Source organism: Lepidochelys olivacea (assembly GCF_965140295.1).
Source record: "Lepidochelys olivacea isolate rLepOli2 genome assembly, chromosome: 5".
NCBI lineage: Eukaryota > Metazoa > Chordata > Testudines > Cheloniidae > Lepidochelys > Lepidochelys olivacea.
Window position 1 is genome coordinate 129,066,199 of NC_140415.1, and position 21,110 is coordinate 129,087,308.

The following is a 21,110-nucleotide window of genomic DNA, read 5'->3' on the forward strand; positions in this document are numbered from 1 at the left end:
CACCATGGAGGCCATGGGGTCTGAGGGTGTCCAGGTGTGCAGATGGGCTCTGTTAACAGAGGCTGCCCCCTGCAGGCTCCTGCCATGCTAAGAGATCAGCACTGATGGCTGCGGATCCGGCAGTACCATGATCTTGGCCTTTTCCCTGCTAGCAGAGCTCGGTACTTTGGGTGATCTCTTGTACTGTTTTTTAGCTCCTGAAGGAGCTGGGCAGTGCTTACAGTATCCTGAAGAATGTGAGAGAGGCTCTCACATCCACAGGAGCAGCTTTAATAGAATAGTGGGTGCCCTGGCTTGATATTTTTTTTTTAAACTAGGTCTACAACCTCTTGTGACCCCTACTTTAAACACTGGTGCTGAGGCAGGCTTATCCATATGTTCAAATCCTTTAGGCTTGAACCAGAGGGCTTGGCAGCTAAAGCTCCCTGGAAAAGCAGGTTTTAATGCCCCTTAGGAGCTCTTGAGGTGGAGGCACTGTGTGTCTGGGTGTAGCGCAGCAAGCTGGAGAATCTCTCCCCACTTCCCAAGCAAATCAGGCACCCAACATGGGTGTCTGAAGCAGGCAATGCAGCAGGCCAAGAGGCCCGCCTCTTAAATCCTGGCCAATTCCCTTTCAGCTCCATGGATCCGGGCTAGTACAGGGGAGCTGATCAAATCAATCAAGATATAAACATGAAACCCTCTGGAATGAGTCAGAGCCACCCAGCAAGGTTTCTGGTCCATCTGCAGCAGCAGCGGGAAGGGGCCCAGGTGGGCAGAGTAGCACACCCCCTTTTATAGCCTGTTCAGGAACAGCATAGGGAAGGCCAGGAGGGGGCAAGAGAGGAGGCCCACGAGCACTGCCATTAAACCCACCACTGCCAGCGGCCCCACCAGCACACCCTGTGAGCGGGACTGTGCAGAGGCCACCCGAAGAACAAATCAGTCTGCTGTAGGGGATGAGAGGGAGCAATGCTTTGCCAGTCAGTAGTGATCATAGCTTGCAGTGCTGATGTGGCACGTGGCGAAGGCCTGCATTACTCCCCCTGCCACCTGCAGGCCTCGCTCGTGGGGCTCCCTGGCATTGCAGCAGAGGAGTGCAGCGCTCTGTGTTTGCTTGGCTTTGCAGACTTTGGCTGACAGAACTTGCTGTGCTGGCTCCAGGCTGCAGAGCGGAGTGTTTCATCCGGGCTAGCACTAGGACCCTGTGGGGTGTGGAGAAGGGAGCAGAGAGGGAGTGGTTGTGGGAGCAGAAAAAGGAACTGCTTTATAAACTGGGCTGGCACTCCTCCTGCTGAACCAGGCAGGAAGGGAAAGGCAGGGACAGGCTTGCCCAAGGGCAGCTGTTGCACCCAGAAGAAAGCAGCCAGCATTTAGAGCGCCTGACAGGAAAGCAAGTGCTGTGCACTGAACAATGTGCCCAGGGTCTGCCCCTCACACCCTGTTGCTGCCTGGCCTCCCCCAAGAGAACCACCAGAGACAGGCGCTCTGACTGTTCCGAGGCGGGGAAAATGGATGAGGAAACAACAGGCGACTTGGAGACCTTGCTGGAAAAGCCAGAGCCGGCTGAGCTGAGGAAACCGGTGCTCTTCAGAACTTACAGGCGGCGATGGTTCCTGCTGGTGGTGGTCTGCCTGCTGAACTGCTCCAATGCCATGGTGAGTACTGGTGACACTGCCCTCAGCGCTTACACCTGTTTTCTTGTGGAATCCTGACATTCTGGTCCGGAACAAGCCTGCCTTTCTGTGACACTGGTGGGGAGAGAGCTCTGTCCCAACTAGCATCTGCAGCAGACGAGCTTCTAACAAACAAAGATTTGTCTTAATGCATGACCTGTGATAATAAATACACTGTGTCCTAAGCACCTGTCTAGGCAGCAGCCACTTAGGATTTGAAAAGAGCAGAAACTTTACTCAGTGTGATGAGCTAAAAGGCGTGGTAACCTTAGCCCAGGCCGAGAGATTTCACAGCAAAACTAAAATATGGAGGACACTATCTTCAAATGGATTTAACGACGAGGAAAAAATCTGATCTAAGCAGCCTGCCGAGGATTCCTTTGGGAACTTCCCTGGTCTCGTGTATTTACATAGTTTGTCTGGGAAGTTACAAAGAACTATTTTCCATGGCAACCTAACAGCAGCAAGCGTTAGACAAAACCGAGCTGGAAAATACGCTAACAGAGCTGGTATAAATTTAACGGGGTGCTTGGTTAATCATGCCTGATTTTTGTATGCTGCTTTTATTATTTTAAAGTGTTTGGAGAGCTTGGATGGGGTATTTGAATTGGAATCCTGCCACAAAGGCCTAGTTCACACTAGGAAATGCTTGTCAATACAGCTATAGATATAGCCTAGAGGCAGCTTGTTCCAGAAAAAGGGTGATTTGCCAGCATAGTTGATGCCAGTTCCCCAAATAAAATAAGCTGTATCACTGATATAACTGCATCTACACTAGGGGCTTTTGCTGGTATAAAAAAATTATATAAAAAAAAATCACATCCCTAAACAACATTACTACACTAGCAAAAGTTTTAGTGTAGACCTGGCCAAAACCTTGTACCTTGGTCCAGGACTGGCCTTGGCAGACCTGTGGGGGGAAGCCAGGACTCTGTGTCCTTGGCTCACAGCAATGTTTCTTTCTCTGAGAAATTTCAGTCACATTGCAAGAGGAAATGAAAAACCTTAAATCATTTTAAAGTCAAACATCCTTGCCAATGTCTTGTCTGCAGTGATGTGAACATGGATGGCATCTTACTTCATACAAATAAGAACATAAGAATTGCCACATTGGGTCAGACCAATGGTCCATCAAGGCCAGTATCCTGTCTGCCGACAGTGGCCCATACCCAAACTTTGAGGGCGGTGTACAGAACAGGGCTGTTGGAGTGATCGACCTCTGTCTTCCCCTCCTCACTTCTGGCAGTCAGAAGTTTAGGGTCACCCATGGCTACCCCCATGGCCCTGCCCCTTCTACACGAGGCCCCACCCTCTGCAGCAGGAGCCCTGAACTTCCTCCCGTGGCCAGAGAAGTCCTGGGCTTGCTGGCTTGAACCTTCCCCCCCCAACCCCCTCGCCACCAGAGCAGCCCCTGGCTTGCCCCAATCCCGGGCCAGCTGGTTAGCAGCACCAGGTCAGTGTCCCACTGCAGAGCCTTCCCTGGCCTATTATCCCTGCCATCCATGGTGTCACCCAGAGTATGGGGTTGCATCCCTGACCATCTTGGCTAATAGCCATTGATGGACCTATCCTTCATGAACTTATCTAGTTCTGTTTTATGGAGTCAAAGCTCTTCAGCAAGGAACTCAAAAGTAAGAACTGAGCACACTAGAAGACCTAAACTTGCCATCAACCAAGTGCAAGTAACGAGCATCTTTTTGTCTTGAACATGCTATTTTCTTGCTTCTTTTCCAATCTGCATCACAACACTTCCTTTCTCACCAGCAAGATACAACATGGGACCCCCCGGAAGTCTGCTTGCCGTAAAGCAAAGTGGCTAGCAACAGAAATTACAAGATCACACCAGACTGAAATGGTGCAAATTCTATTAAATGGCATTAATGACACTTGCTACTTAAAGGAGCGGCTGTGCCCTAGGTACACTGAGTAGCTCCTCAGTCTGCAAAGACCTAGCAGGATTAGTAACGGAGGAAGGTGCTATTCAGCATGAGCAAGGGTGGCACAATCTAGCCCATAATGTTTTAAAGATAGAGTTGGAAATAGCTTGGCATCGGTGAATGGGCATTAGGCTTGGTTTCCTCACTGGCATAAAGCAACAGGCTCATCTAATTCTCAGAAAATGGACCAAATGTGCTTCCTTTAGAGCCTCTTATGAGCTGTTTGTTATGATCCAGGTTTAGAAAAATTGGATTTATTGGACAAAGCAGGCGTCTTTTCTGTAAGGGCTTGCCTGCCTTATAAGTACAATGGAGTTATTGTGTGTGCTTCAATGCTCTGATCTAATCCTGCCTTCAGACGGGATTGAATTCTGCCCTGGCAGCACCTTTCCACAACTGTCAGCTCTTGTGCGCTCACTCCCACTACCCTGCCCAAGTCTTGCAAACAGCTGTGCACATGAGCAACAATCCAAAGGGGCTACTCGTGGGCCTGTGTTTACAGGATTGGGGACCCTGTTTGTATAAGTGCATTCTCTGCATAGCTCTCCTATACTGCCTCAGCCACGGATCAAGTGGTTTTTGACATGCACGCAGAATGACACCAATAGAAACACTGCTAATGCCTGGGAGAATTAGCTGAACTGCGTTGCACAGATCCTGGGGCCCTGTTGACAGAGCAAAACCAGCATAATGAACACGAACACAAGCAGGCAGACAGGCAGTCCGGGGAGCTCAAAGAATATCAAGAGCTGGAGAAAGGATGCAAATTCCTTGTGAATGTTTTATTATAAAAGTTTTGCAAGACTTGTAATATTTGAAAATGGCTGCCCAGTCCTACTAAGCTGGCAAATAAAGAACTAAGCTTTAATCAATAAACAGGTACAACTTTTATTCAACCAGTGCCAGCAACAAACAATTGAGGTGCAGTTGGAAAGACTTAGAGCCTAAACTAATGAGGCCCAAAGTCAATGGGAGTATTTTCATTGGACTTTGGTGGTCAGGTTCTAAAAGCAAGGGGCCTGAAAAGTTACTTGTATGCTTAAGTGCTTGCAGCAGAACCAAGCTATAAACACCATACATTGGCTAACTGACAGCTTGCATGCATGGGCATGCAAATCATTCATAGATATTAGCAGGATTTAAATATGATATAAGAAGAGAGTGATTGGGAGAAATAGGATGAAATTAAGAAAGGGAAACTCTAGGTTAAATATCTTGAAAAACCTGACTGTTAGCTCTAAGACTGTGGAACAATCTGTCCAGGGAAATGATGGAAGCCCTGTTTTTTTGAGATCACAGCTCTAGCAAATACGTGGCAGGAAAGGGGATGGAGTAGATGTAGGAATGGAAGGTTTCTGGCCAATGGGAGCTGCGGAGCCAGCGCTCGGGGAGGGGGCAGCATGCAGAGCTTCCCTGGCCACCCCTGCACTTAGGGGCCGCAGGGACATGCCAGCCACGTCTGGGAGCCACGCAGAGCCAGGGCAGGCAGGGAGCCTGCCTTAGCCCCGCTGCACCGCCGACCGGACTTTTAATGGCCCAGTCACCAGTGCTGACCAGAGCTGCCAGGGTCCCTTTTCAACCTGGTGTTCCGGTCAAAAACCGGACATCTGGTAAACCTACTTCATGGCTATAAGGGACAGGGCATTGCCAGTCAGTCTTATATGACAGGGATAAATCTTGCATGCAGATCATGCATCCAAGTCATGAAATGGTCTACAAATGCAATAAAAAATAAGGTATTCAGAAGTTTAACAAATGTGGGCGGGGGGGCACTGAAGACACTCATCTGCGGCACCTTTTGGTCTAGGACCGGCCCTGATCAAAACTGTATGAATAATGGACACTTAAAATGGGTCCCCTCCACAAGTATGCAGATATAAGTCTGGGTTGGCTTTGTTCTTGGTCTCTTTCCCAGCCCCAGAGATTCTAACCTTCCTGCTGCCCAGTCAGTCTCTTTGCCACCCTCCCGACACTGGCCATGGCATGAATGAAACTCTCTCACACAATAAGGCCCCATGCCAAAGACTGAAACGTGGTAAAATGTGTGTTTTAATAAATCCGTAAGTGTAGAAACGCTGCGATCTTAAAACAGAAATAAAATCAGTGAGGAGAAAGGAAACCACACACACACACTGCCAATTCAGTCCCATTCGGTGCCAGTCTCAGATTGTCCTGCAGTGCCTATGTATCAATGATTACAACCTTGAAAAATCAAGATAGAATTATTGACCCTCCCAAAGGTGCTCTCTCTGCTCCAGCTGTCCACAGGGGTCTCCAATGTGACAGGAAAAAAAAAGAAAGAAAGGTACTTAGGTACATGGTGTAATAAAATGCCCATGCAGCTAAACACACTGGCACCAATTCCCCGTTGCTCTGCACCTTGTCACGTACAGCCGTGCACAGTGGCTGTGTGCCGCTGACATTCTGCTCTCGTTGTGCTGTGCGCCCATTGTACAGGTGTGCAGAGTGGTGGGGAATCGGACCCACAACACTGACTTAGGACTGAGGCATAAGGAAAGCTCTTCTAGCAAAATGTCACAGATCTTATTACCCAGGCCTGTATGTGGTATCTCAATCAACTTAAGCCATAAAATTTGGTACTCTGCAAACTTGAAAATGTAGATATTGACCCAGTGAGTTTGGGAATTTTTAAAGTAAAACTACAATAATTTCTATAAGACCAATATACTGTAGGAATCAATGGGCTTATGAAGCTCCTTCCTTCCTTAGACTATGCAATAAATTGGCCTTAATTAAATTCCTTGCCCCACAAAAGCTTGTGACTGAAACAGCCACACTTGTAACCAGGCAACAAGTAAAAATGTATTGGGAGGGAATATTCTGGCTTCAGGAAAGGTTGTATAGAAATAAAGTTAGGGTGAAGCTAGCTATGTCTAGTTAGCTAATTCCTTTAAAAGGACCAGCCTAACTCCTCTGCCCTACACCCAACTGAGTCTTAAGTCAAAAGATCATGTAAGAAGTTTCACCTAGAACTCAAGCAGCAAACAGAAAAAGGGAGACCAAATCCAGAGCAGAAAGTCCATCCCCTGAGCCCTCCCAGGTCCTTGTGCCAGAGCTGTCGTTGCTCAGTTGAGGCCAGTATTGCTGACAGATGATTATAGGAGGAACATGAAACTCAGAGGTTATCAGTGTCTCTCCGGAGCTGGCCTGATTTCCACAGACATGGGTGTGGCCAGACCTCCTGATGTGATCTGACTCGTGAGCCTGGAGCAGGAGGAAGTTCCCACAGTGCTGTACAGTACTCCATAGCTGGACATAACGCCCCAAAGGGTCCACACCCTTCTTGTCTGGGTTATTCTAGATCGCATGCCCTGATTCTCATGGGTGACTTTAATTTTCCTGATATCTGCTGGGAGAGCAATACAGCGGTGCATAGACAATCCAGGAAGTTTTTGGAAAGCGTAGGGGACAATTTCCTGGCGCAAGTGCTAGAGGAGCCAACTAGGGGGGGTGCTTTTCTTGACCTGCTGCTCACAAACCGGGTAGAATTAGTGGGGGAAGCAAAAGTGGATGGGAATCTGGGAGGCAGTGACCATGAGTTGGTTGAGTTCAGGATCCTGACGCAGGGAACAAAGGTAAGCAGCAGGATACGGACCCTGGACTTCAGGAAAGCAGACTTCGACTCCCTCAGGGAACGGATGGCCAGGATCCCCTGGGGGACTAACTTGAAGGGGAAAGGAGTCCAGGAGAGCTGGCTGTATTTCAAGGAATCCCTGTTGAGGTTACAGTGACAAACCATCCCGATGAGTCGAAAGAATAGTAAATATGGCAGGCGACCAGCTTGGCTTAATGGTGAAATCCTAGCGGATCTTAAACATAAAAAAGCAGCTTACAAGAAGTGGAAGGTTGGACATATGACCAGGGAAGAGTATAAAAATATTGCTCGGGCATGTAGGAATGTTATCAGGAGGGCCAAATCGCACCTGGAGCTGCAGCTAGCCAGAGATGTCAAGAGTAACAAGAAGGGTTTCTTCAGGTATGTTGGCAACAAGAAGAAAGCCAAGGAATGTGTGGGCCCCTTACTGAATGAGGGAGGCAACCTAGTGACAGAGGATGTGGAAAAAGCTAATGTACTCAACGCTTTTTTTGCCTCTGTTTTCACTAACAAGGTCAGCTCCCAGACTGCTGCGCTGGGCATCACAAAATGCGGAAGAGATGGCCAGCCCTCTGTGGAGATAGAGGCGGTTAGGGACTATTTAGAAAAGCTGGACGTGCACAAGTCCATGGGGCCGGACGAGTTGCATCCGAGAGTGCTGAAGGAATTGGCGGCTGTGATTGCAGAGCCACTGGCCATTATCTTTGAAAACTCGTGGCGAACCGGGGAAGTCCCGGATGACTGGAAAAAGGCTAATGTAGTGCCAATCTTTAAAAAAGGGAAGAAGGAAGATCCTGGGAACTACAGGCCAGTCAGCCTCACCTCAGTCCCCGGAAAAATCATGGAGCAGGTCCTCAAAGAATCAATCCTGAAGCACTTGCATGAGAGGAAAGTGATCAGGAACAGCCAGCATGGATTCACCAAGGGAAGGTCATGCCTGACTAATCTAATCGCCTTTTATGATGAGATTACTGGTTCTGTGGATGAAGGGAAAGCAGTGGATGTATTGTTTCTTGACTTTAGCAAAGCTTTTGACACGGTCTCCCATAGTATTCTTGTCAGCAAGTTAAGGAAGTATGGGCTGGATGAATGCACTATAAGGTGGGTAGAAAGCTGGCTAAATTGTCGGGCTCAACGGGTAGTGATCAATGGCTCCATGTCTAGTTGGCAGCCGGTATCAAGTGGAGTGCCCCAAGGGTCGGTCCTGGGGCCGGTTTTATTCAATATCTTCATAAATGATCTGGAGGATGGTGTGGATTGCACTCTCAGCAAATTTGCGGATGCTACTTAACTGGGAGGAGTGGTAGATACGCTGGAGGGGAGGGATAGGATACAGAAGGACCTAGACCAATTGGAAGATTGGGCCAAAAGGAATCTGATGAGGTTCAATAAGGATAAGTGCAGGGTCCTGCACTTAGGACGGAAGAACCCAATGCACAGCTACAGACTAGGGACCGAATGGCTAGGCAGCAGTTCTGCGGAAAAGGACCTAGGGGTGACAGTGGACGAGAAGCTGGATATGAGTCAGCAGTGTGCCCTTGTTGCCAAGAAGGCCAATGGCATTTTGGGATGTATAAGTAGGGGCATAGCGAGCAGATCGAGGGACGTGATCGTTCCCCTCTATTCGACATTGGTGAGGCCTCATCTGGAGTACTGTGTCCAGTTTTGGGCCCCACACTTCAAGAAGGATGTGGATAAATTGGAGAGAGTCCAGCGAAGGGCAACAAAAATGATTAGGGGACTGGAACACATGAGTTATGAGGAGAGGCTGAGGGAGCTGGGATTGTTTAGCCTGCAGAAGAGAAGAATGAGGGGGGATTTGATAGCTGCTTTCAACTACCTGAAAGGGGGTTCCAAAGAGGATGGCTCTAGACTGTTCTCAATGGTAGCAGATGACAGAACGAGGAGTAATGGTCTCAAGTTGCAGTGGGGGAGGTTTAGATTGGATATTAGGAAAAACTTTTTCACTAAGAGGGTGGTGAAACACTGGAATGCGTTACCTAGGGAGGTGGTAGAATCTCCTTCCTTAGAGGTTTTTAAGGTCAGGCTTGACAAAGCCCTGGCTGGGATGATTTAACTGGGAATTGGTCCTGCTTCGAGCAGGGGGTTGGACTAGATGACCTTCTGGGGTCCCTTCCAACCCTGATATTCTATGATTCTATGATTCTATGATTCTGTACAGCCACACACTTGCTATGTGGTTCTGACCCTGACCTCTGCAGAAAGATAGATCAGGGTTGATTCACCCCGAGGGGGTGGGGGTGAGCATCCACCCTCTTAACGCCAAGAGCGGGACAGATGACAGTGCTGGTTCCAGGGGGGGCAGTTCTAAATTCCAGCCAGGACTCCATAGCTCCCCTGCTGGTAGCAGGTGGCAGCTCTCTGTACCTTTGCGTCCGGAGCACCTCACTTGCTTTCTGGCTGCTTCAGCCAGCTCTGGCCTCCCAGTGTGGCTAGGGGTCAGTGAGCCCATTCTGGGAGGACATCCTGCCGACGGCAGAAGGCAAGGGGTGAAGCTGCACTGCAGAGACTCAAAAGTGCCCCAGAGTTAAGCTACTTGTTCGCTGAAGGCTAGGGGCCCAATTCTACTCCCAGTGCATGGTGCAAGTCTCACTGACTCCACTGGGATTGCACCTGCGTAACTGAGCAGAATCTGGCCCTCAGCCTCTGGTGAGAGAGAAGTTCTCTGCCAATGACCTCATCATACTAGTGAGGGAGGGAGGAGCTAGTTGACTTCATGCAGAAGGACTATGCGTGTATGGCTGAGTAAAACAATGCAGCCAGCCCTGCCCAGCTGGCTTTGAAGTCGGAACAGTTTCCTGTAAAGCCAAGCCCTGACTCTGGTGCACAGCATGGTGTTAGCATTTGAAAGCCTGCAGAAACAAACCACATTAGCTGTACAAGCTTCACAAACACATTGCCAGGTCATGCAATGATACCTCAGCCAGACAGCAGCAAGCTGATTTGCCTGGAGGCTTTAAGCCCTGGCTGGGATGATTTAGTTGGGGATTGGCCCTGCTTTGAGCAGGGGGTTGGACTAGATGACCTCCTGAGGTCCGTTCCAACCCTGATATTCTATGAATTGCCTACAATAGGTGCCCCTTTAAATGAATGCTGTAAAATGGCTTCGTGTCTAACCTCCTAATTTTGGCATGCTCACTAGTGTACCAATCAGTTAACATTTCTGACTGACCCTCCCAGCTGCCTGATGCTTGGGTGTCTTGGAGTTGGCTGAAAATGCTGTCCCTGTTGCAAAAGAAACATTCCTGTAATGTTTTTGAGAGGGCTCTAGCTAAATGTAAGTGTGAACTGTCAGCATGTGAGCAGTCCTCACGGTAGCTGGCTACTCAAGGAGGCAGAGAAGAGAAAAGATGGCCCCTCAGCCAGTGACTGCCTGGGTGGGGAAAGGCAGCATGAGAGGAAGGGGAAAGACAGTCCCGGGTGGGATTTCAGGCTACCTCAGAATGGATGGAGAGAAGGTGAGTCCTGAGTATGAAGTGGGGATTGCCAAGAAGATAGGGGGCCTACAGGGGGAACAAGGCAGGTGAAGCACCTCGGAGGTGGAGGAAGCAGAGACCTGCGGTCGCAGTGGGGGGGGGGACCCCCCTCCTGGCTCCAGCGGGGGAAGGGTCCTCGGGTGGTGGGCGGGGCCAGCTGGGGGCTAGCCTCCCCCAGCCGGCAGTTCACTCCCCACCCATGCTTCAGTCTAACCCAGTATGGCCGTTCTTATGTTCAGAATGTAGAAAAAGCAATGAGGAAAGCTTACGTCACAAACATTTTGAGTGTAAAATTAGCATGACTGGGGTTGAGTAGAAATCCAGTGCTTTGCAAGAGTGAACGTTGCACATGCAAATATAAACTCAGCTTGGACTCCCAGTTTCAGATCTTATTGTACTTTTCTGTAGAATAGAGGGGCCCAAACTGGACCATGCGGTTAGAATCCCTCTAATGCCGGGACGTTCCAAACCCAGTCCAAACTCTTCTGGGCTCAGGCACATCCATACGATTGATTCAAACACAAGACCCCAACAACTCAAATTGTGGGCAGAGTGCGTTTCTGGATTTCATCTAATTTGTTAGGCAGATATGATTTCCTACGAGAACCCAAGGGCTACGGAGTTACACTCTCAGAATGGCACAATTGGGGCAGGATATTCCAGGCTGCAAGGAAGAGGTAGGCGGATCCAAATTCCTAACAGCGTTGTTTTCCTGATGTGAATCATCTCACACAAGCCTAAAAGTGTTAATTCTCCCAAACACTGCAAAATATTTCCCTGTTTGTACTATCACAGTATAGTTCTAATTAAACATTTCTCTTGGCTAGCGAAGCAGCAGTTCTGGCCTCTTGACACGTGGCTCTTTCCTGAAGTGAGTCCCTCTAATCTAGCTGGCAATTTTAGCAATCACACTTCCTCTGAGGCGGGGGTCCTTTGCACAATTACTTTGATTATGGGAACAAGTGGAGCCATCTCAAACTCTCAGTTGTACAAAACAAAATTCCACCATGCATGTTTGTAGACCACAGTACATCTCATCTTCTGAGGCAGTTGCTGCTGGCACTTTGTTTCCCACACATCAGAAGCACTTTCTACAGAGTTGAATGCAGTGCCATACAGCGAAGCGATTCTTTAAGTAACAAGTTTTAAGGCAAGGATGCGCATACTGTGGCAACTTCAGAACATCTTATCATCTCCTTTAAAGCTGTAGCCATCCTAAATGTTTGTCTGATCATCCTCCTCCACAAAAGATGGACAGATGGATGCACACCCAAGCAACGTTGCTGTACTGCACATTTAAAAACCATTTGATTTTTCTGGTTCCACGGGTCCATGCAAATTATCTTCCTTTCAAAGTTTTTACATACTGTCATTTTTAAATTCATAGAATCATAGAATCATAGAATATCAGGGTTGGAAGGGACCCCAGAAGGTCATCTAGTCCAACCCCCTGCTCAAAGCAGGACCAATTCCCAGTTAAATCATCCCAGCCAGGGCTTTGTCAAGCCTGACCTTAAAAACCTCTAAGGAAGGAGATTCTACCACCTCCCTAGGTAACGCATTCCAGTGTTTCACCACCCTCTTAGTGAAAAAGCTTTTCCTAATATCCAATCTAAACCTCCCCCACTGCAACCTGAGACCATTACTCCTCGTTCTGTCATCTGCTACCATTGAGAACAGTCTAGAGCCATCCTCTTTGGAACCCCCTTTCAGGTAGTTGAAAGCAGCTATCAAATCCCCCCTCATTCTTCTCTTCTGCAGGCTAAACAATCCCAGCTCCCTCAGCCTCTCCTCATAACTCATGTGTTCCAGTCCCCGAATCATTTTTGTTGCCCTTCGCTGGACTCTCTCCAATTTATCCACATCCTTCTTGAAGTGTGGAGCCCAAAACTGGACACAGTACTCCAGATGAGGCCTCACCAATGTCGAATAGAGGGGAACGATCACGTCCCTCGATCTGCTCGCTATGCCCCTACTTATACATCCCAAAATGCCATTGGCCTTCTTGGCAACAAGGGCACACTGCTGACTCATATCCAGCTTCTCGACCACTGTCACCCCTAGGTCCTTTTCCGCAGAACTGCTGCCTAGCCATTCGGTCCCTAGTCTGTAGCTGTGCATTGGGTTCTTCCGTCCTAAGTGCAGGACCCTGCACTTATCCTTATTGAACCTCATCAGATTTCTTTTGGCCCAATCCTCCAATTTGTCTAGGCCCTTCTGTATCCTATCCCTCCCCTCCAGCGTATCTACCACTCCTCCCAGTTTAGTATCATCCGCAAATTTGCTGAGAGTGCAATCCACACCATCCTCCAGATCATTTATGAAGATATTGAACAAAACCGGCCCCAGGACCGACCCTTGGGGCACTCCACTTGATACCGGCTGCCAACTAGACATGGAGCCATTGATCACTACCCGTTGAGCCCGACAATCTAGCCAACTTTCTACCCACCTTATAGTGCATTCATCCAGCACATACTTCTTTAACTTGCTGACAAGAATACTGTGGGAGACCGTGTCAAAAGCTTTGCTAAAGTCAAGAAACAATACATCCACTGCTTTCCCTTCATCCACAGAACCAGTAATCTCATCATAAAAGGCGATTAGATTAGTCAGGCATGACCTTCCCTTGGTGAATCCATGCTGGCTGTTCCTGATCACTTTCCTCTCATGCAAGTGCTTCAGGATTGATTCTTTGAGGACCTGCTCCATGATTTTTCCGGGGACTGAGGTGAGGCTGACTGGCCTGTAGTTCCCAGGATCCTCCTTCTTCCCTTTTTTAAAGATTGGCACTACATTAGCCTTTTTCCAGTCATCCGGGACTTCCCCGATTCGCCACGAGTTTTCAAAGATAATGGCCAATGGCTCTGCAATCACAGCCGCCAATTCCTTCAGCACTCTCGGATGCAACTCGTCCGGCCCCATGGACTTGTGCACGTCCAGCTTTTCTAAATAGTCCCTAACCACCTCTATCTCCACAGAGGGCTGGCCATCGCTTCCCCATTTTGTGATGCCCAGCGCAGCAGTCTGGGAGCTGACCTTGTTAGTGAAAACAGAGGCAAAAAAAGCATTGAGTACATTAGCTTTTTCCACATCCTCTGTCACTAGGTTGCCTCCCTCATTCAGTAAGGGGCCCACACATTCCTTGGCTTTCTTCTTGTTGCCAACATACCTGAAGAAACCCTTCTTGTTACTCTTGACATCTCTGGCTAACTGCAGCTCCAGGTGCGATTTGGCCCTCCTGATAACGTTCCTACATGCCCGAGCAATATTTTTATACTCTTCCCTGGTCATATGTCCAACCTTCCACTTCTTGTAAGCTTCTTTTTTATGTTTAAGATCCGCTAGGATTTCACCATTAAGCCAAGCTGGTCACCTGCCATATTTACTATTCTTTCGACTCATCGGGATGGTTTGTCCCTGTAACCTCAACAGGGATTCCTTGAAATACAGCCAGCTCTCCTGGACTGTATTTGTGTCAATGTTTCTATTGCAGTCAATGTTTCTATTGTGTCAATGTTTCTATTGCAGCTGTACTGGCAGCTCTTATAAGAAAGCTAGAATAAGATCCTATCTGCAGGGTCTTCCTTGCTGAAAAATAACTTGTTTTGGGCCTGTCTCTCTAGTCCAGGGGTGGGAAAACTATGGCCCGCGAGCTGGATCCGGCCCCTTGGGGCTTTGGATCTGGCCCGTGGGATTGCCCCCATGGTGTCACAGGCCCTGTGCCACTCTCAGAAGCGGCCGGCACCACGTCCCTGGGACCCCGAGGGGGAGGGGGTGGAGCAGAGGGCTCCGTGCGTTGCCTTTGCCTCCAGGAACCGGCTCCCGCAGCTCCCATTGGCCGGGAATGGGGAACCCCGGCCAATGGGAGCTTCGAGGGAGGTACCTGGAGGCATGGCAAGGGCAGCGCATGGAGCCCTGTGCCCCCCCTCCCCCAGGGGCCGCGCAGGGACGTGGTTCCGGCCACTTTTCGGGCGCGGTGTGGGGCCAGGGCAGGCAGGCAGGCAGCCTGCCCTGTCCCCAGTGCGCACCGCTGCCACCCGGGCAGTCTGCCCTGGCCCCAGTGTGCACCGCTGCCACCCCAGAGCCGCTTTAGATAAATTCCAGAGCCCAAACCCCTCCTGCACCCTGCCCCAAGCCCCCTGCCTGCACCTCGCACCCCTCCTGCATCCCAACTCCCTACCCTGCACCCCTGTGCACCCCAACTCCCTGCCCTGAGCCCCGTCACACCCTGCACCCCTGTGCACCCCAATCCCCTCCCCTGAGCTCCCTGTCACACCTGCACCCCTCTTGCACCCCTGCCCTGAGCCTCCTCCTGCACTCCGCACTCCTCCTGCACCCTAATTCCCTTCCCTGAGCCTCCTCATACACCCCGCACCCCACCTCTGCCCCAATCCCTTGCCCTGAGCCCGTTCCTGCACACCTCACCCACTCCCACATGTCGCACTCCCTCCCACACCCCAACTCCTTGTCCCGGCCCTGCATACAATTTCCCCACCCAGATGTGGCCCTCGGCCCAAAAAGTTTGCCCACTTCTGCTCTAGTCCCATGACTGATGTGAACATCAGTTCCGCTGTCTGAGTTAGTGCATGTCAGGGGAGAAAAGTCTCAGCCTTTAAAAATACTTGCCTTGCATTTAAGAATATACTTTTAGCTTCCCGCTTTTAAATATAGGAACCTCTTGTTCTCCAAGTGCCTGGGCACAGGGGAGAGACGGCATATTTTGACCTGTCAGCAAGAGCGTCTTTGAACTAGTTTATTGCTCGTGTCAACAAAGAATGAGAAGCAACACACTCCGGGCGACCATGCATGGATGGGACTAAGACACGAACTCAAGCTCTGGCTCAGACACTGACTAACCATGTACCCTGGAGCTACACTCTAAAAGGCAGATTTTTATGGCTTGTCCACTAGTTCTGGGTGCCTTGGTCTGTGGGTCCCATCGTGCACAGCGAGCACCTGATGTTGAGGTAGATGAAAGCAGCAGGGTTCTCAACGTGTTTGAACAATCTGTCCCCTTTAAAGCATCAAGCTGAGCGCTCAGATGAGGCACCCAAAGCTCGTGGACCCTTCTTGTGTTGGCTTTCACCGCTGTCCGTTTCAATATGGAAATAACGCTCCTGATCTCACCGGGTGCTTGGGAAGGTTCTTAGGGGAATAGGCTACTCCGGTGCAGGAGGCAAGTGTAATGTGGTTTTTAGCACTCAGTGTAAGGGAGGGGCAAGCTCCTGCTTTCTGAATTGCTGAATGCTCCAGAGGAAATGCGTCCATGACTTCACTCACCAGCCAGTGGCTGCAGGGCTGTGCTGGGGAATAGGATGTTACACCTCTCCCAGGGGGCTGGAAACAGCAGCTGAGGTTAGCTCTGACTGAGACTGCTCTTCAAGGAAAACACTAATCTGTGCTCAAACCTGCTTGTCAAATGTATCCGGAGCATATTGCACTGAAAGCTGAAGATTATCTTTAAGAGCTGCAGTAGCTTCAATCAAATTAAATGTGGCGACCCCCAAATTAACTGGTCAAAAGCCTGAGATTGAGAGAGTTCTATAATCTGTTAGGGTCTTGGTCCTGTCTCAGCTCAGGGGGCTGGACTAGATGACGTCTCAAGATCCCTTCCAGCCCGACATTTCTATGATTCTGTGCCATCTCTAGCTAAAATAGGCTTTGAATTGAAATGTTATGTGGGATGACTTCTCAGTGTTGACCAAGTGGTCTTGAAAAACATTGAAACAAAGTCTACGCAGGCATTTTGAAACTCAGACAATGCCCCCACATGTTTCAGTGTGGTTGGATGTTTTCAGGGAAAAGTTGCTGGATATTGAAAGGTGCTGAGCACCTGATCGCAACAGGAATTCTGGGCACTCAGCAAAGCAGGCTGATGATCCAGGTGCCTCAAAGTCAGATTTGGGTGAAGAACTTCAGGCACCAAGTTTGGAGAAATAGATCATAGAATCATAGAATATCAGGGTTGGAAGGGACCCCAGAAGGTCATCTAGTCCAACCCCCTGCTCGAAGCAGGACCAATTCCCAGTTAAATCAACATGCTCTTATTCCTGTCATGGGAATGGAGGCGGAGATGGACTGACATGCTGGATGTAATGAACCCCATTATACTGATAGTCTGTAGTTACTCTTCTCAAATGGGTGAAAATTTTAAACTGTAAGCTACCAGAACTGTCTCTCACTAGCAGGGAAACGCTGTGTGAGACCAACTCTTCTCTGGCAGGGTAAGACTTCCGTTTAAACCAGTTGTTGACACCGATCTCATACGTGCAAATTATGTGAGAAAAAAAGCTCTCTTTTTAGGGCTTTGTAGCAACACCGGTATTTAAATTCACAAGACATTGTACTCTGAATGCAAACAAGCTGATGGGATCAAAAGGCACAGCGTGAGCACTCCATTAGCCTACCTAATAAAACACTATTCATATAAATTGCCTAACAAACTACGTTGTAGCTACCCAAAGAATCTTCATGAATTATGCTACCTCTACTTTTGGCGATGTGTAGCTACACGCTGCAGCAAAAAGCAAACTGCATCCACACTGCGGTGTGTAGCTACAAGTGTCAGTAATAAGCTCCGGCAGGGGGGAGGCAGCAGGACACTACACAGTTAAAAATAGCTGTGTAGACAGGCAGGCAAGGCTTGGGCAAGAAGAGAACCATATGTATGTATTCACATACATACCCACACCCTTCCGGTGTGTCTTTACTCACCTAAGATGTGCCTCACCATCTACATCACTACTTAAACCCCTGCTGAGGGGGGGAACAGGGGTCCCACCCGAGTGCATACTCTACATGCCACCAGAAGCGTGTGGTATACACATAGCTTTAGAAACCCCTTCAAAGGGCATATTTTGACGTCATTTGGATGTAAATGTTAAATCTCAAAATTGGGGTGTTTTTTAAGAAGGATCTTTGTATTATCCCAGCGGGGTATACAGATAATTCCATCAGTTCTGGTTTCTGCAGATATCTGCTACTGACATAACAGGAAGGATCCTGTAGTTTGCTACAGTGCTTGGCCTGTGCCGCCTGCTAGACTTGCAGTTACAGGTAAATGGTGCTCATTGTGAAGATGAGATGCCCAAAAGGCTCTCAATCAATCACAAGGGGGTGCAGGAATTACTTGGTGAAATCATATGATGTGTGCTACACTGGAGGTCAGATTAGGATTATCATAGATGTGTCCCTTATGGCCTTAAATTTGGCATTATAATCAACAGTATTTTGCATTTTTAGAAAAGGAGTTCTTGTGGCACCTTAGAGACTAACAAATTTATTTGAGCATAAGCTTTCGTGAGCGACAGCTCACTTCATCGGATGCAAGTGAGCTGTAGTTCACGAAAGCTTATGCTCAAATAAATTTGTTAGTCTGTAAGGTGCCACAAGTACTCCTTTTCTTTCTGTGGATACAGACTAACATGGCTGCTACTCTGAAACTTGCATTTTTAAAGGAGACAATGATAGCGAAGAGCAGACTATAAATACCTCTTCCCTCATAATGGCTGGGTGTGTATAGTAGAATATCCAAGTAACATTCTTTGTAGCAAACTCCAGAGTGTCTCTCAACTTGCAGCTGTAATAAGTGGTTGAGGGCCAAATTCAGTCATGATAACTCGGGGAGGGGGGACTTACTTGTCTGTCTAATAGACTGTAGGCAATCTAATGGGGCCTGCTCAGCTTTCTTACAGTAACTCAGTGGGGTTACTCTAGGTTTACACCAGGGTAAATGACAAAACTTGGCTCAGGAAGTCCTAAGCTGGTGATGTAAATACCATAGAAAATGGGAATTACACAAGTTTAGGCTCCCTACCATCACCTCTGAATCTGACCCAAATGGTGATCGTCACCATGGGGGGGCACCTGCTCTGAAGAAGACTCAGTGTGGGACATGGTGGGGGCAATGGCAGACTGGCCCTGCAGTGGAGCGACTGTATTCACGTACCATCCAGTGTCTGTGCTCCCACCCCTGACACTGAGGAGTGGGCTAGGAGCCATGAAAATGCTCATCACCGTGACAACAGCAGCAACAGAGATTCTGGCCTTTGCACTGGACTAGCAGGTGGATGGGGGCTGATTTCCAATGGGGGTGAAACTGCATCACCACCTGATGTCCCTCCAAAGCACAAATCATGCAGGGATTGTACGGGGAAAAGCTCACCCTGGCAGACTGAGTGTTAACTCTTAACCTCTCTGTTCTGTTTTTGGCAGCTGTGGCTGACGTTTGCTCCAGTGGCTGACAAAACAGCAGCCTACTTCCACATCTCCATGGATACAATTAACTGGCTGTCCCTGGTGTACCTTCTCATATCTATCCCATTTGGACTGGTGGCAACCTGGATTCTCGACACCGTGGGACTCAAGTGTGCTGTAAGTTTAAATGAGAAGCTGCATTAACTAACTAAAGTTGGGGTTATTGTGTATTTTTGTATATGCAAGCATAATATTTGCTAACTAATACTCAATGTACGTAGCAGCCTAAGTCATGACATTCTGACTAAATATTGTGTGAGATGAATGTACTTAAAACTATCCTTCCTACCTTGCAATGAATAGAATCTGGTCCAAGAGGAAATGAAGTGAGAAACAACAAGAAAAGAAAACAAAGTAGAGTGGAAATTATTGTGTGATACCTTCCCCTTTTTCTCTTTAGGACCACTAATTTACATTTCTCCCTGAACTTCACTTGTTTGTATTAACCAGGAAGTCTTTCCTGATAACTTGAAACTTCATCAAGTTACCATGAAGCATTCGGAGATGGTCTCTGCCCCGTACCAAACAAACTTTAGTCACACATGAACTCGATCAGAGTATTGAGACCAGATGCATTATGGAACCTGAACGTCTGTCTTTATTTCAGACATCCAACTGGGATTGGTTTTGTTGCTCATTTACCAGTGTCTTTTGAGGCCATAAGCTTCCTAAATTAGCCAGGACTAAACTTGCTTGTCATGTGAGAAAAGGTGGCTTCACACTACCTGAGGCTCAGCAGACCTGAGTGCATCTTTCAACACATGCAAGCCCCAGTCAGTTGATGGCTGTGGTGAGACTGTATGGAATGAAAGAGGAAAATAAAACGAGTGAGTATTTCCGATGGAACCACGATGCTGCCAGCACCTCTGCATGTGTCTGAAGGAGAGGGAAGGGATTAGGAGCCTGGGACATGTCAGATTGGTCACCTGGAGTCATGCCACATCCTAGAACTTAATTCCGTCTCCCTCAGTCTGCAGCTAAGTCAGCAAGTGACTCCAGTCCCTCTTTACGTGTTGTAGGTGATGCTTAGCGCTTGGCTGAACATGGTTGGAAGCGTCATCCGGACTTTCAGCGTCATCAGCTTCCTGAGTCTGGGATCCCTGACCTACATGTACCTGTTCATAGGACAGTGCCTCTGTGCTCTGGCCCAGCCACTTGTCATATTTTCTCCAACAAAACTAGCGGCCCTGTGGTTCCCAGATCACCAGAGAGCTACAGCAAATATGATCTCTTCAATGTGTAAGTAACAGCTACAAACATTCCGAGCTGGAGCGAGGTCACTCCATAGCAGAACCTTCCTGTGGTATACGTTGCCTATGGAGCTGTATTATAGGGACTGCGCAATGTGTAAGTGAACTAAAGCATCACAAAACCCCATGAAGTAGGCAGGTATCTCCACATTGCAGATGGAGAACAGGTCATATGACTTACTCATCACATGGAAAGTCTGGAGTAAAAACCCCAGACCTCACAGTCTCTTCCCTCTGCCTTAGCCACAAGACCATTTTCCTCCTGCAAATCTCGTGCAGGCTGCTACTAGCTCAAAATAGTCACCAAATCTTAACTCATAACTTGAACCCAGCTCCTCAAATAAGCAGGTGTCCAAATCACTACTGACTTGAACAGCTAGGTGCTTTGGCAGTGTAAGGGCTTGTCTACATGGCACCGCAATCTGGACTACAGGGCTATGAATTGTAGAGTGCTCTGAAGTGTTAACCTCTAATTGCCTCATGTAGATCCTGCTGGTGTGAACAGGGTCCTCCCACCTTGTAATTAATACACCTTGATCCTGTGAAGGAGGAAGATTAACTGCAGGAAAGGTTATGAATTCATATTCATATGAAACCATATTCATATGAAAAGGAAAATAAAAATAAAGAACCCAGAAGAAAGGAAACCGGATAACTTAATTTTCTCCCTAAATTTGAATAGTTAGTTTCCAAGGTGCTAGAAAAGGCTGTGAACAGAAACTAGTTCATCATAAAACATTACACCTAGAAACCATCCTTAGCTGTCGGTTTTTGCCATTTGCAGAGCTTACTTCTCTCCCGGCACAGTATTGCTACCGACAGCTCTCTCAGTTGCATGCAACAGCTAGTTAAAATCCTTAAAAATCGAAAGCATCCCTGCTATTCTCCTGTTGAAT

The 21,110-nt window shown here is 48.3% G+C and overlaps 1 protein-coding gene across 2 annotated transcripts in view; it reads left to right on the plus strand.

Annotated features, from left to right (window-relative positions):
• The first annotated feature begins 1,241 nt into the window (after positions 1-1,241).
• The window catches only part of SLC49A3 (solute carrier family 49 member 3), a 43,557-nt gene continuing 23,688 nt past the window's right edge, over positions 1,242-21,110 (plus strand). For both annotated transcript variants that reach the window (XM_084627880.1, XM_084627881.1), the window contains exons 1-3: positions 1,242-1,637; positions 18,923-19,081; positions 19,984-20,203. In XM_084627880.1, coding sequence (XP_084484006.1) covers positions 1,491-1,637; positions 18,923-19,081; positions 19,984-20,203 — 526 coding nt within the window. In that variant the 5' untranslated portion in view covers positions 1,242-1,490. The remainder of the gene's footprint in view (positions 1,638-18,922; positions 19,082-19,983; positions 20,204-21,110) is intronic.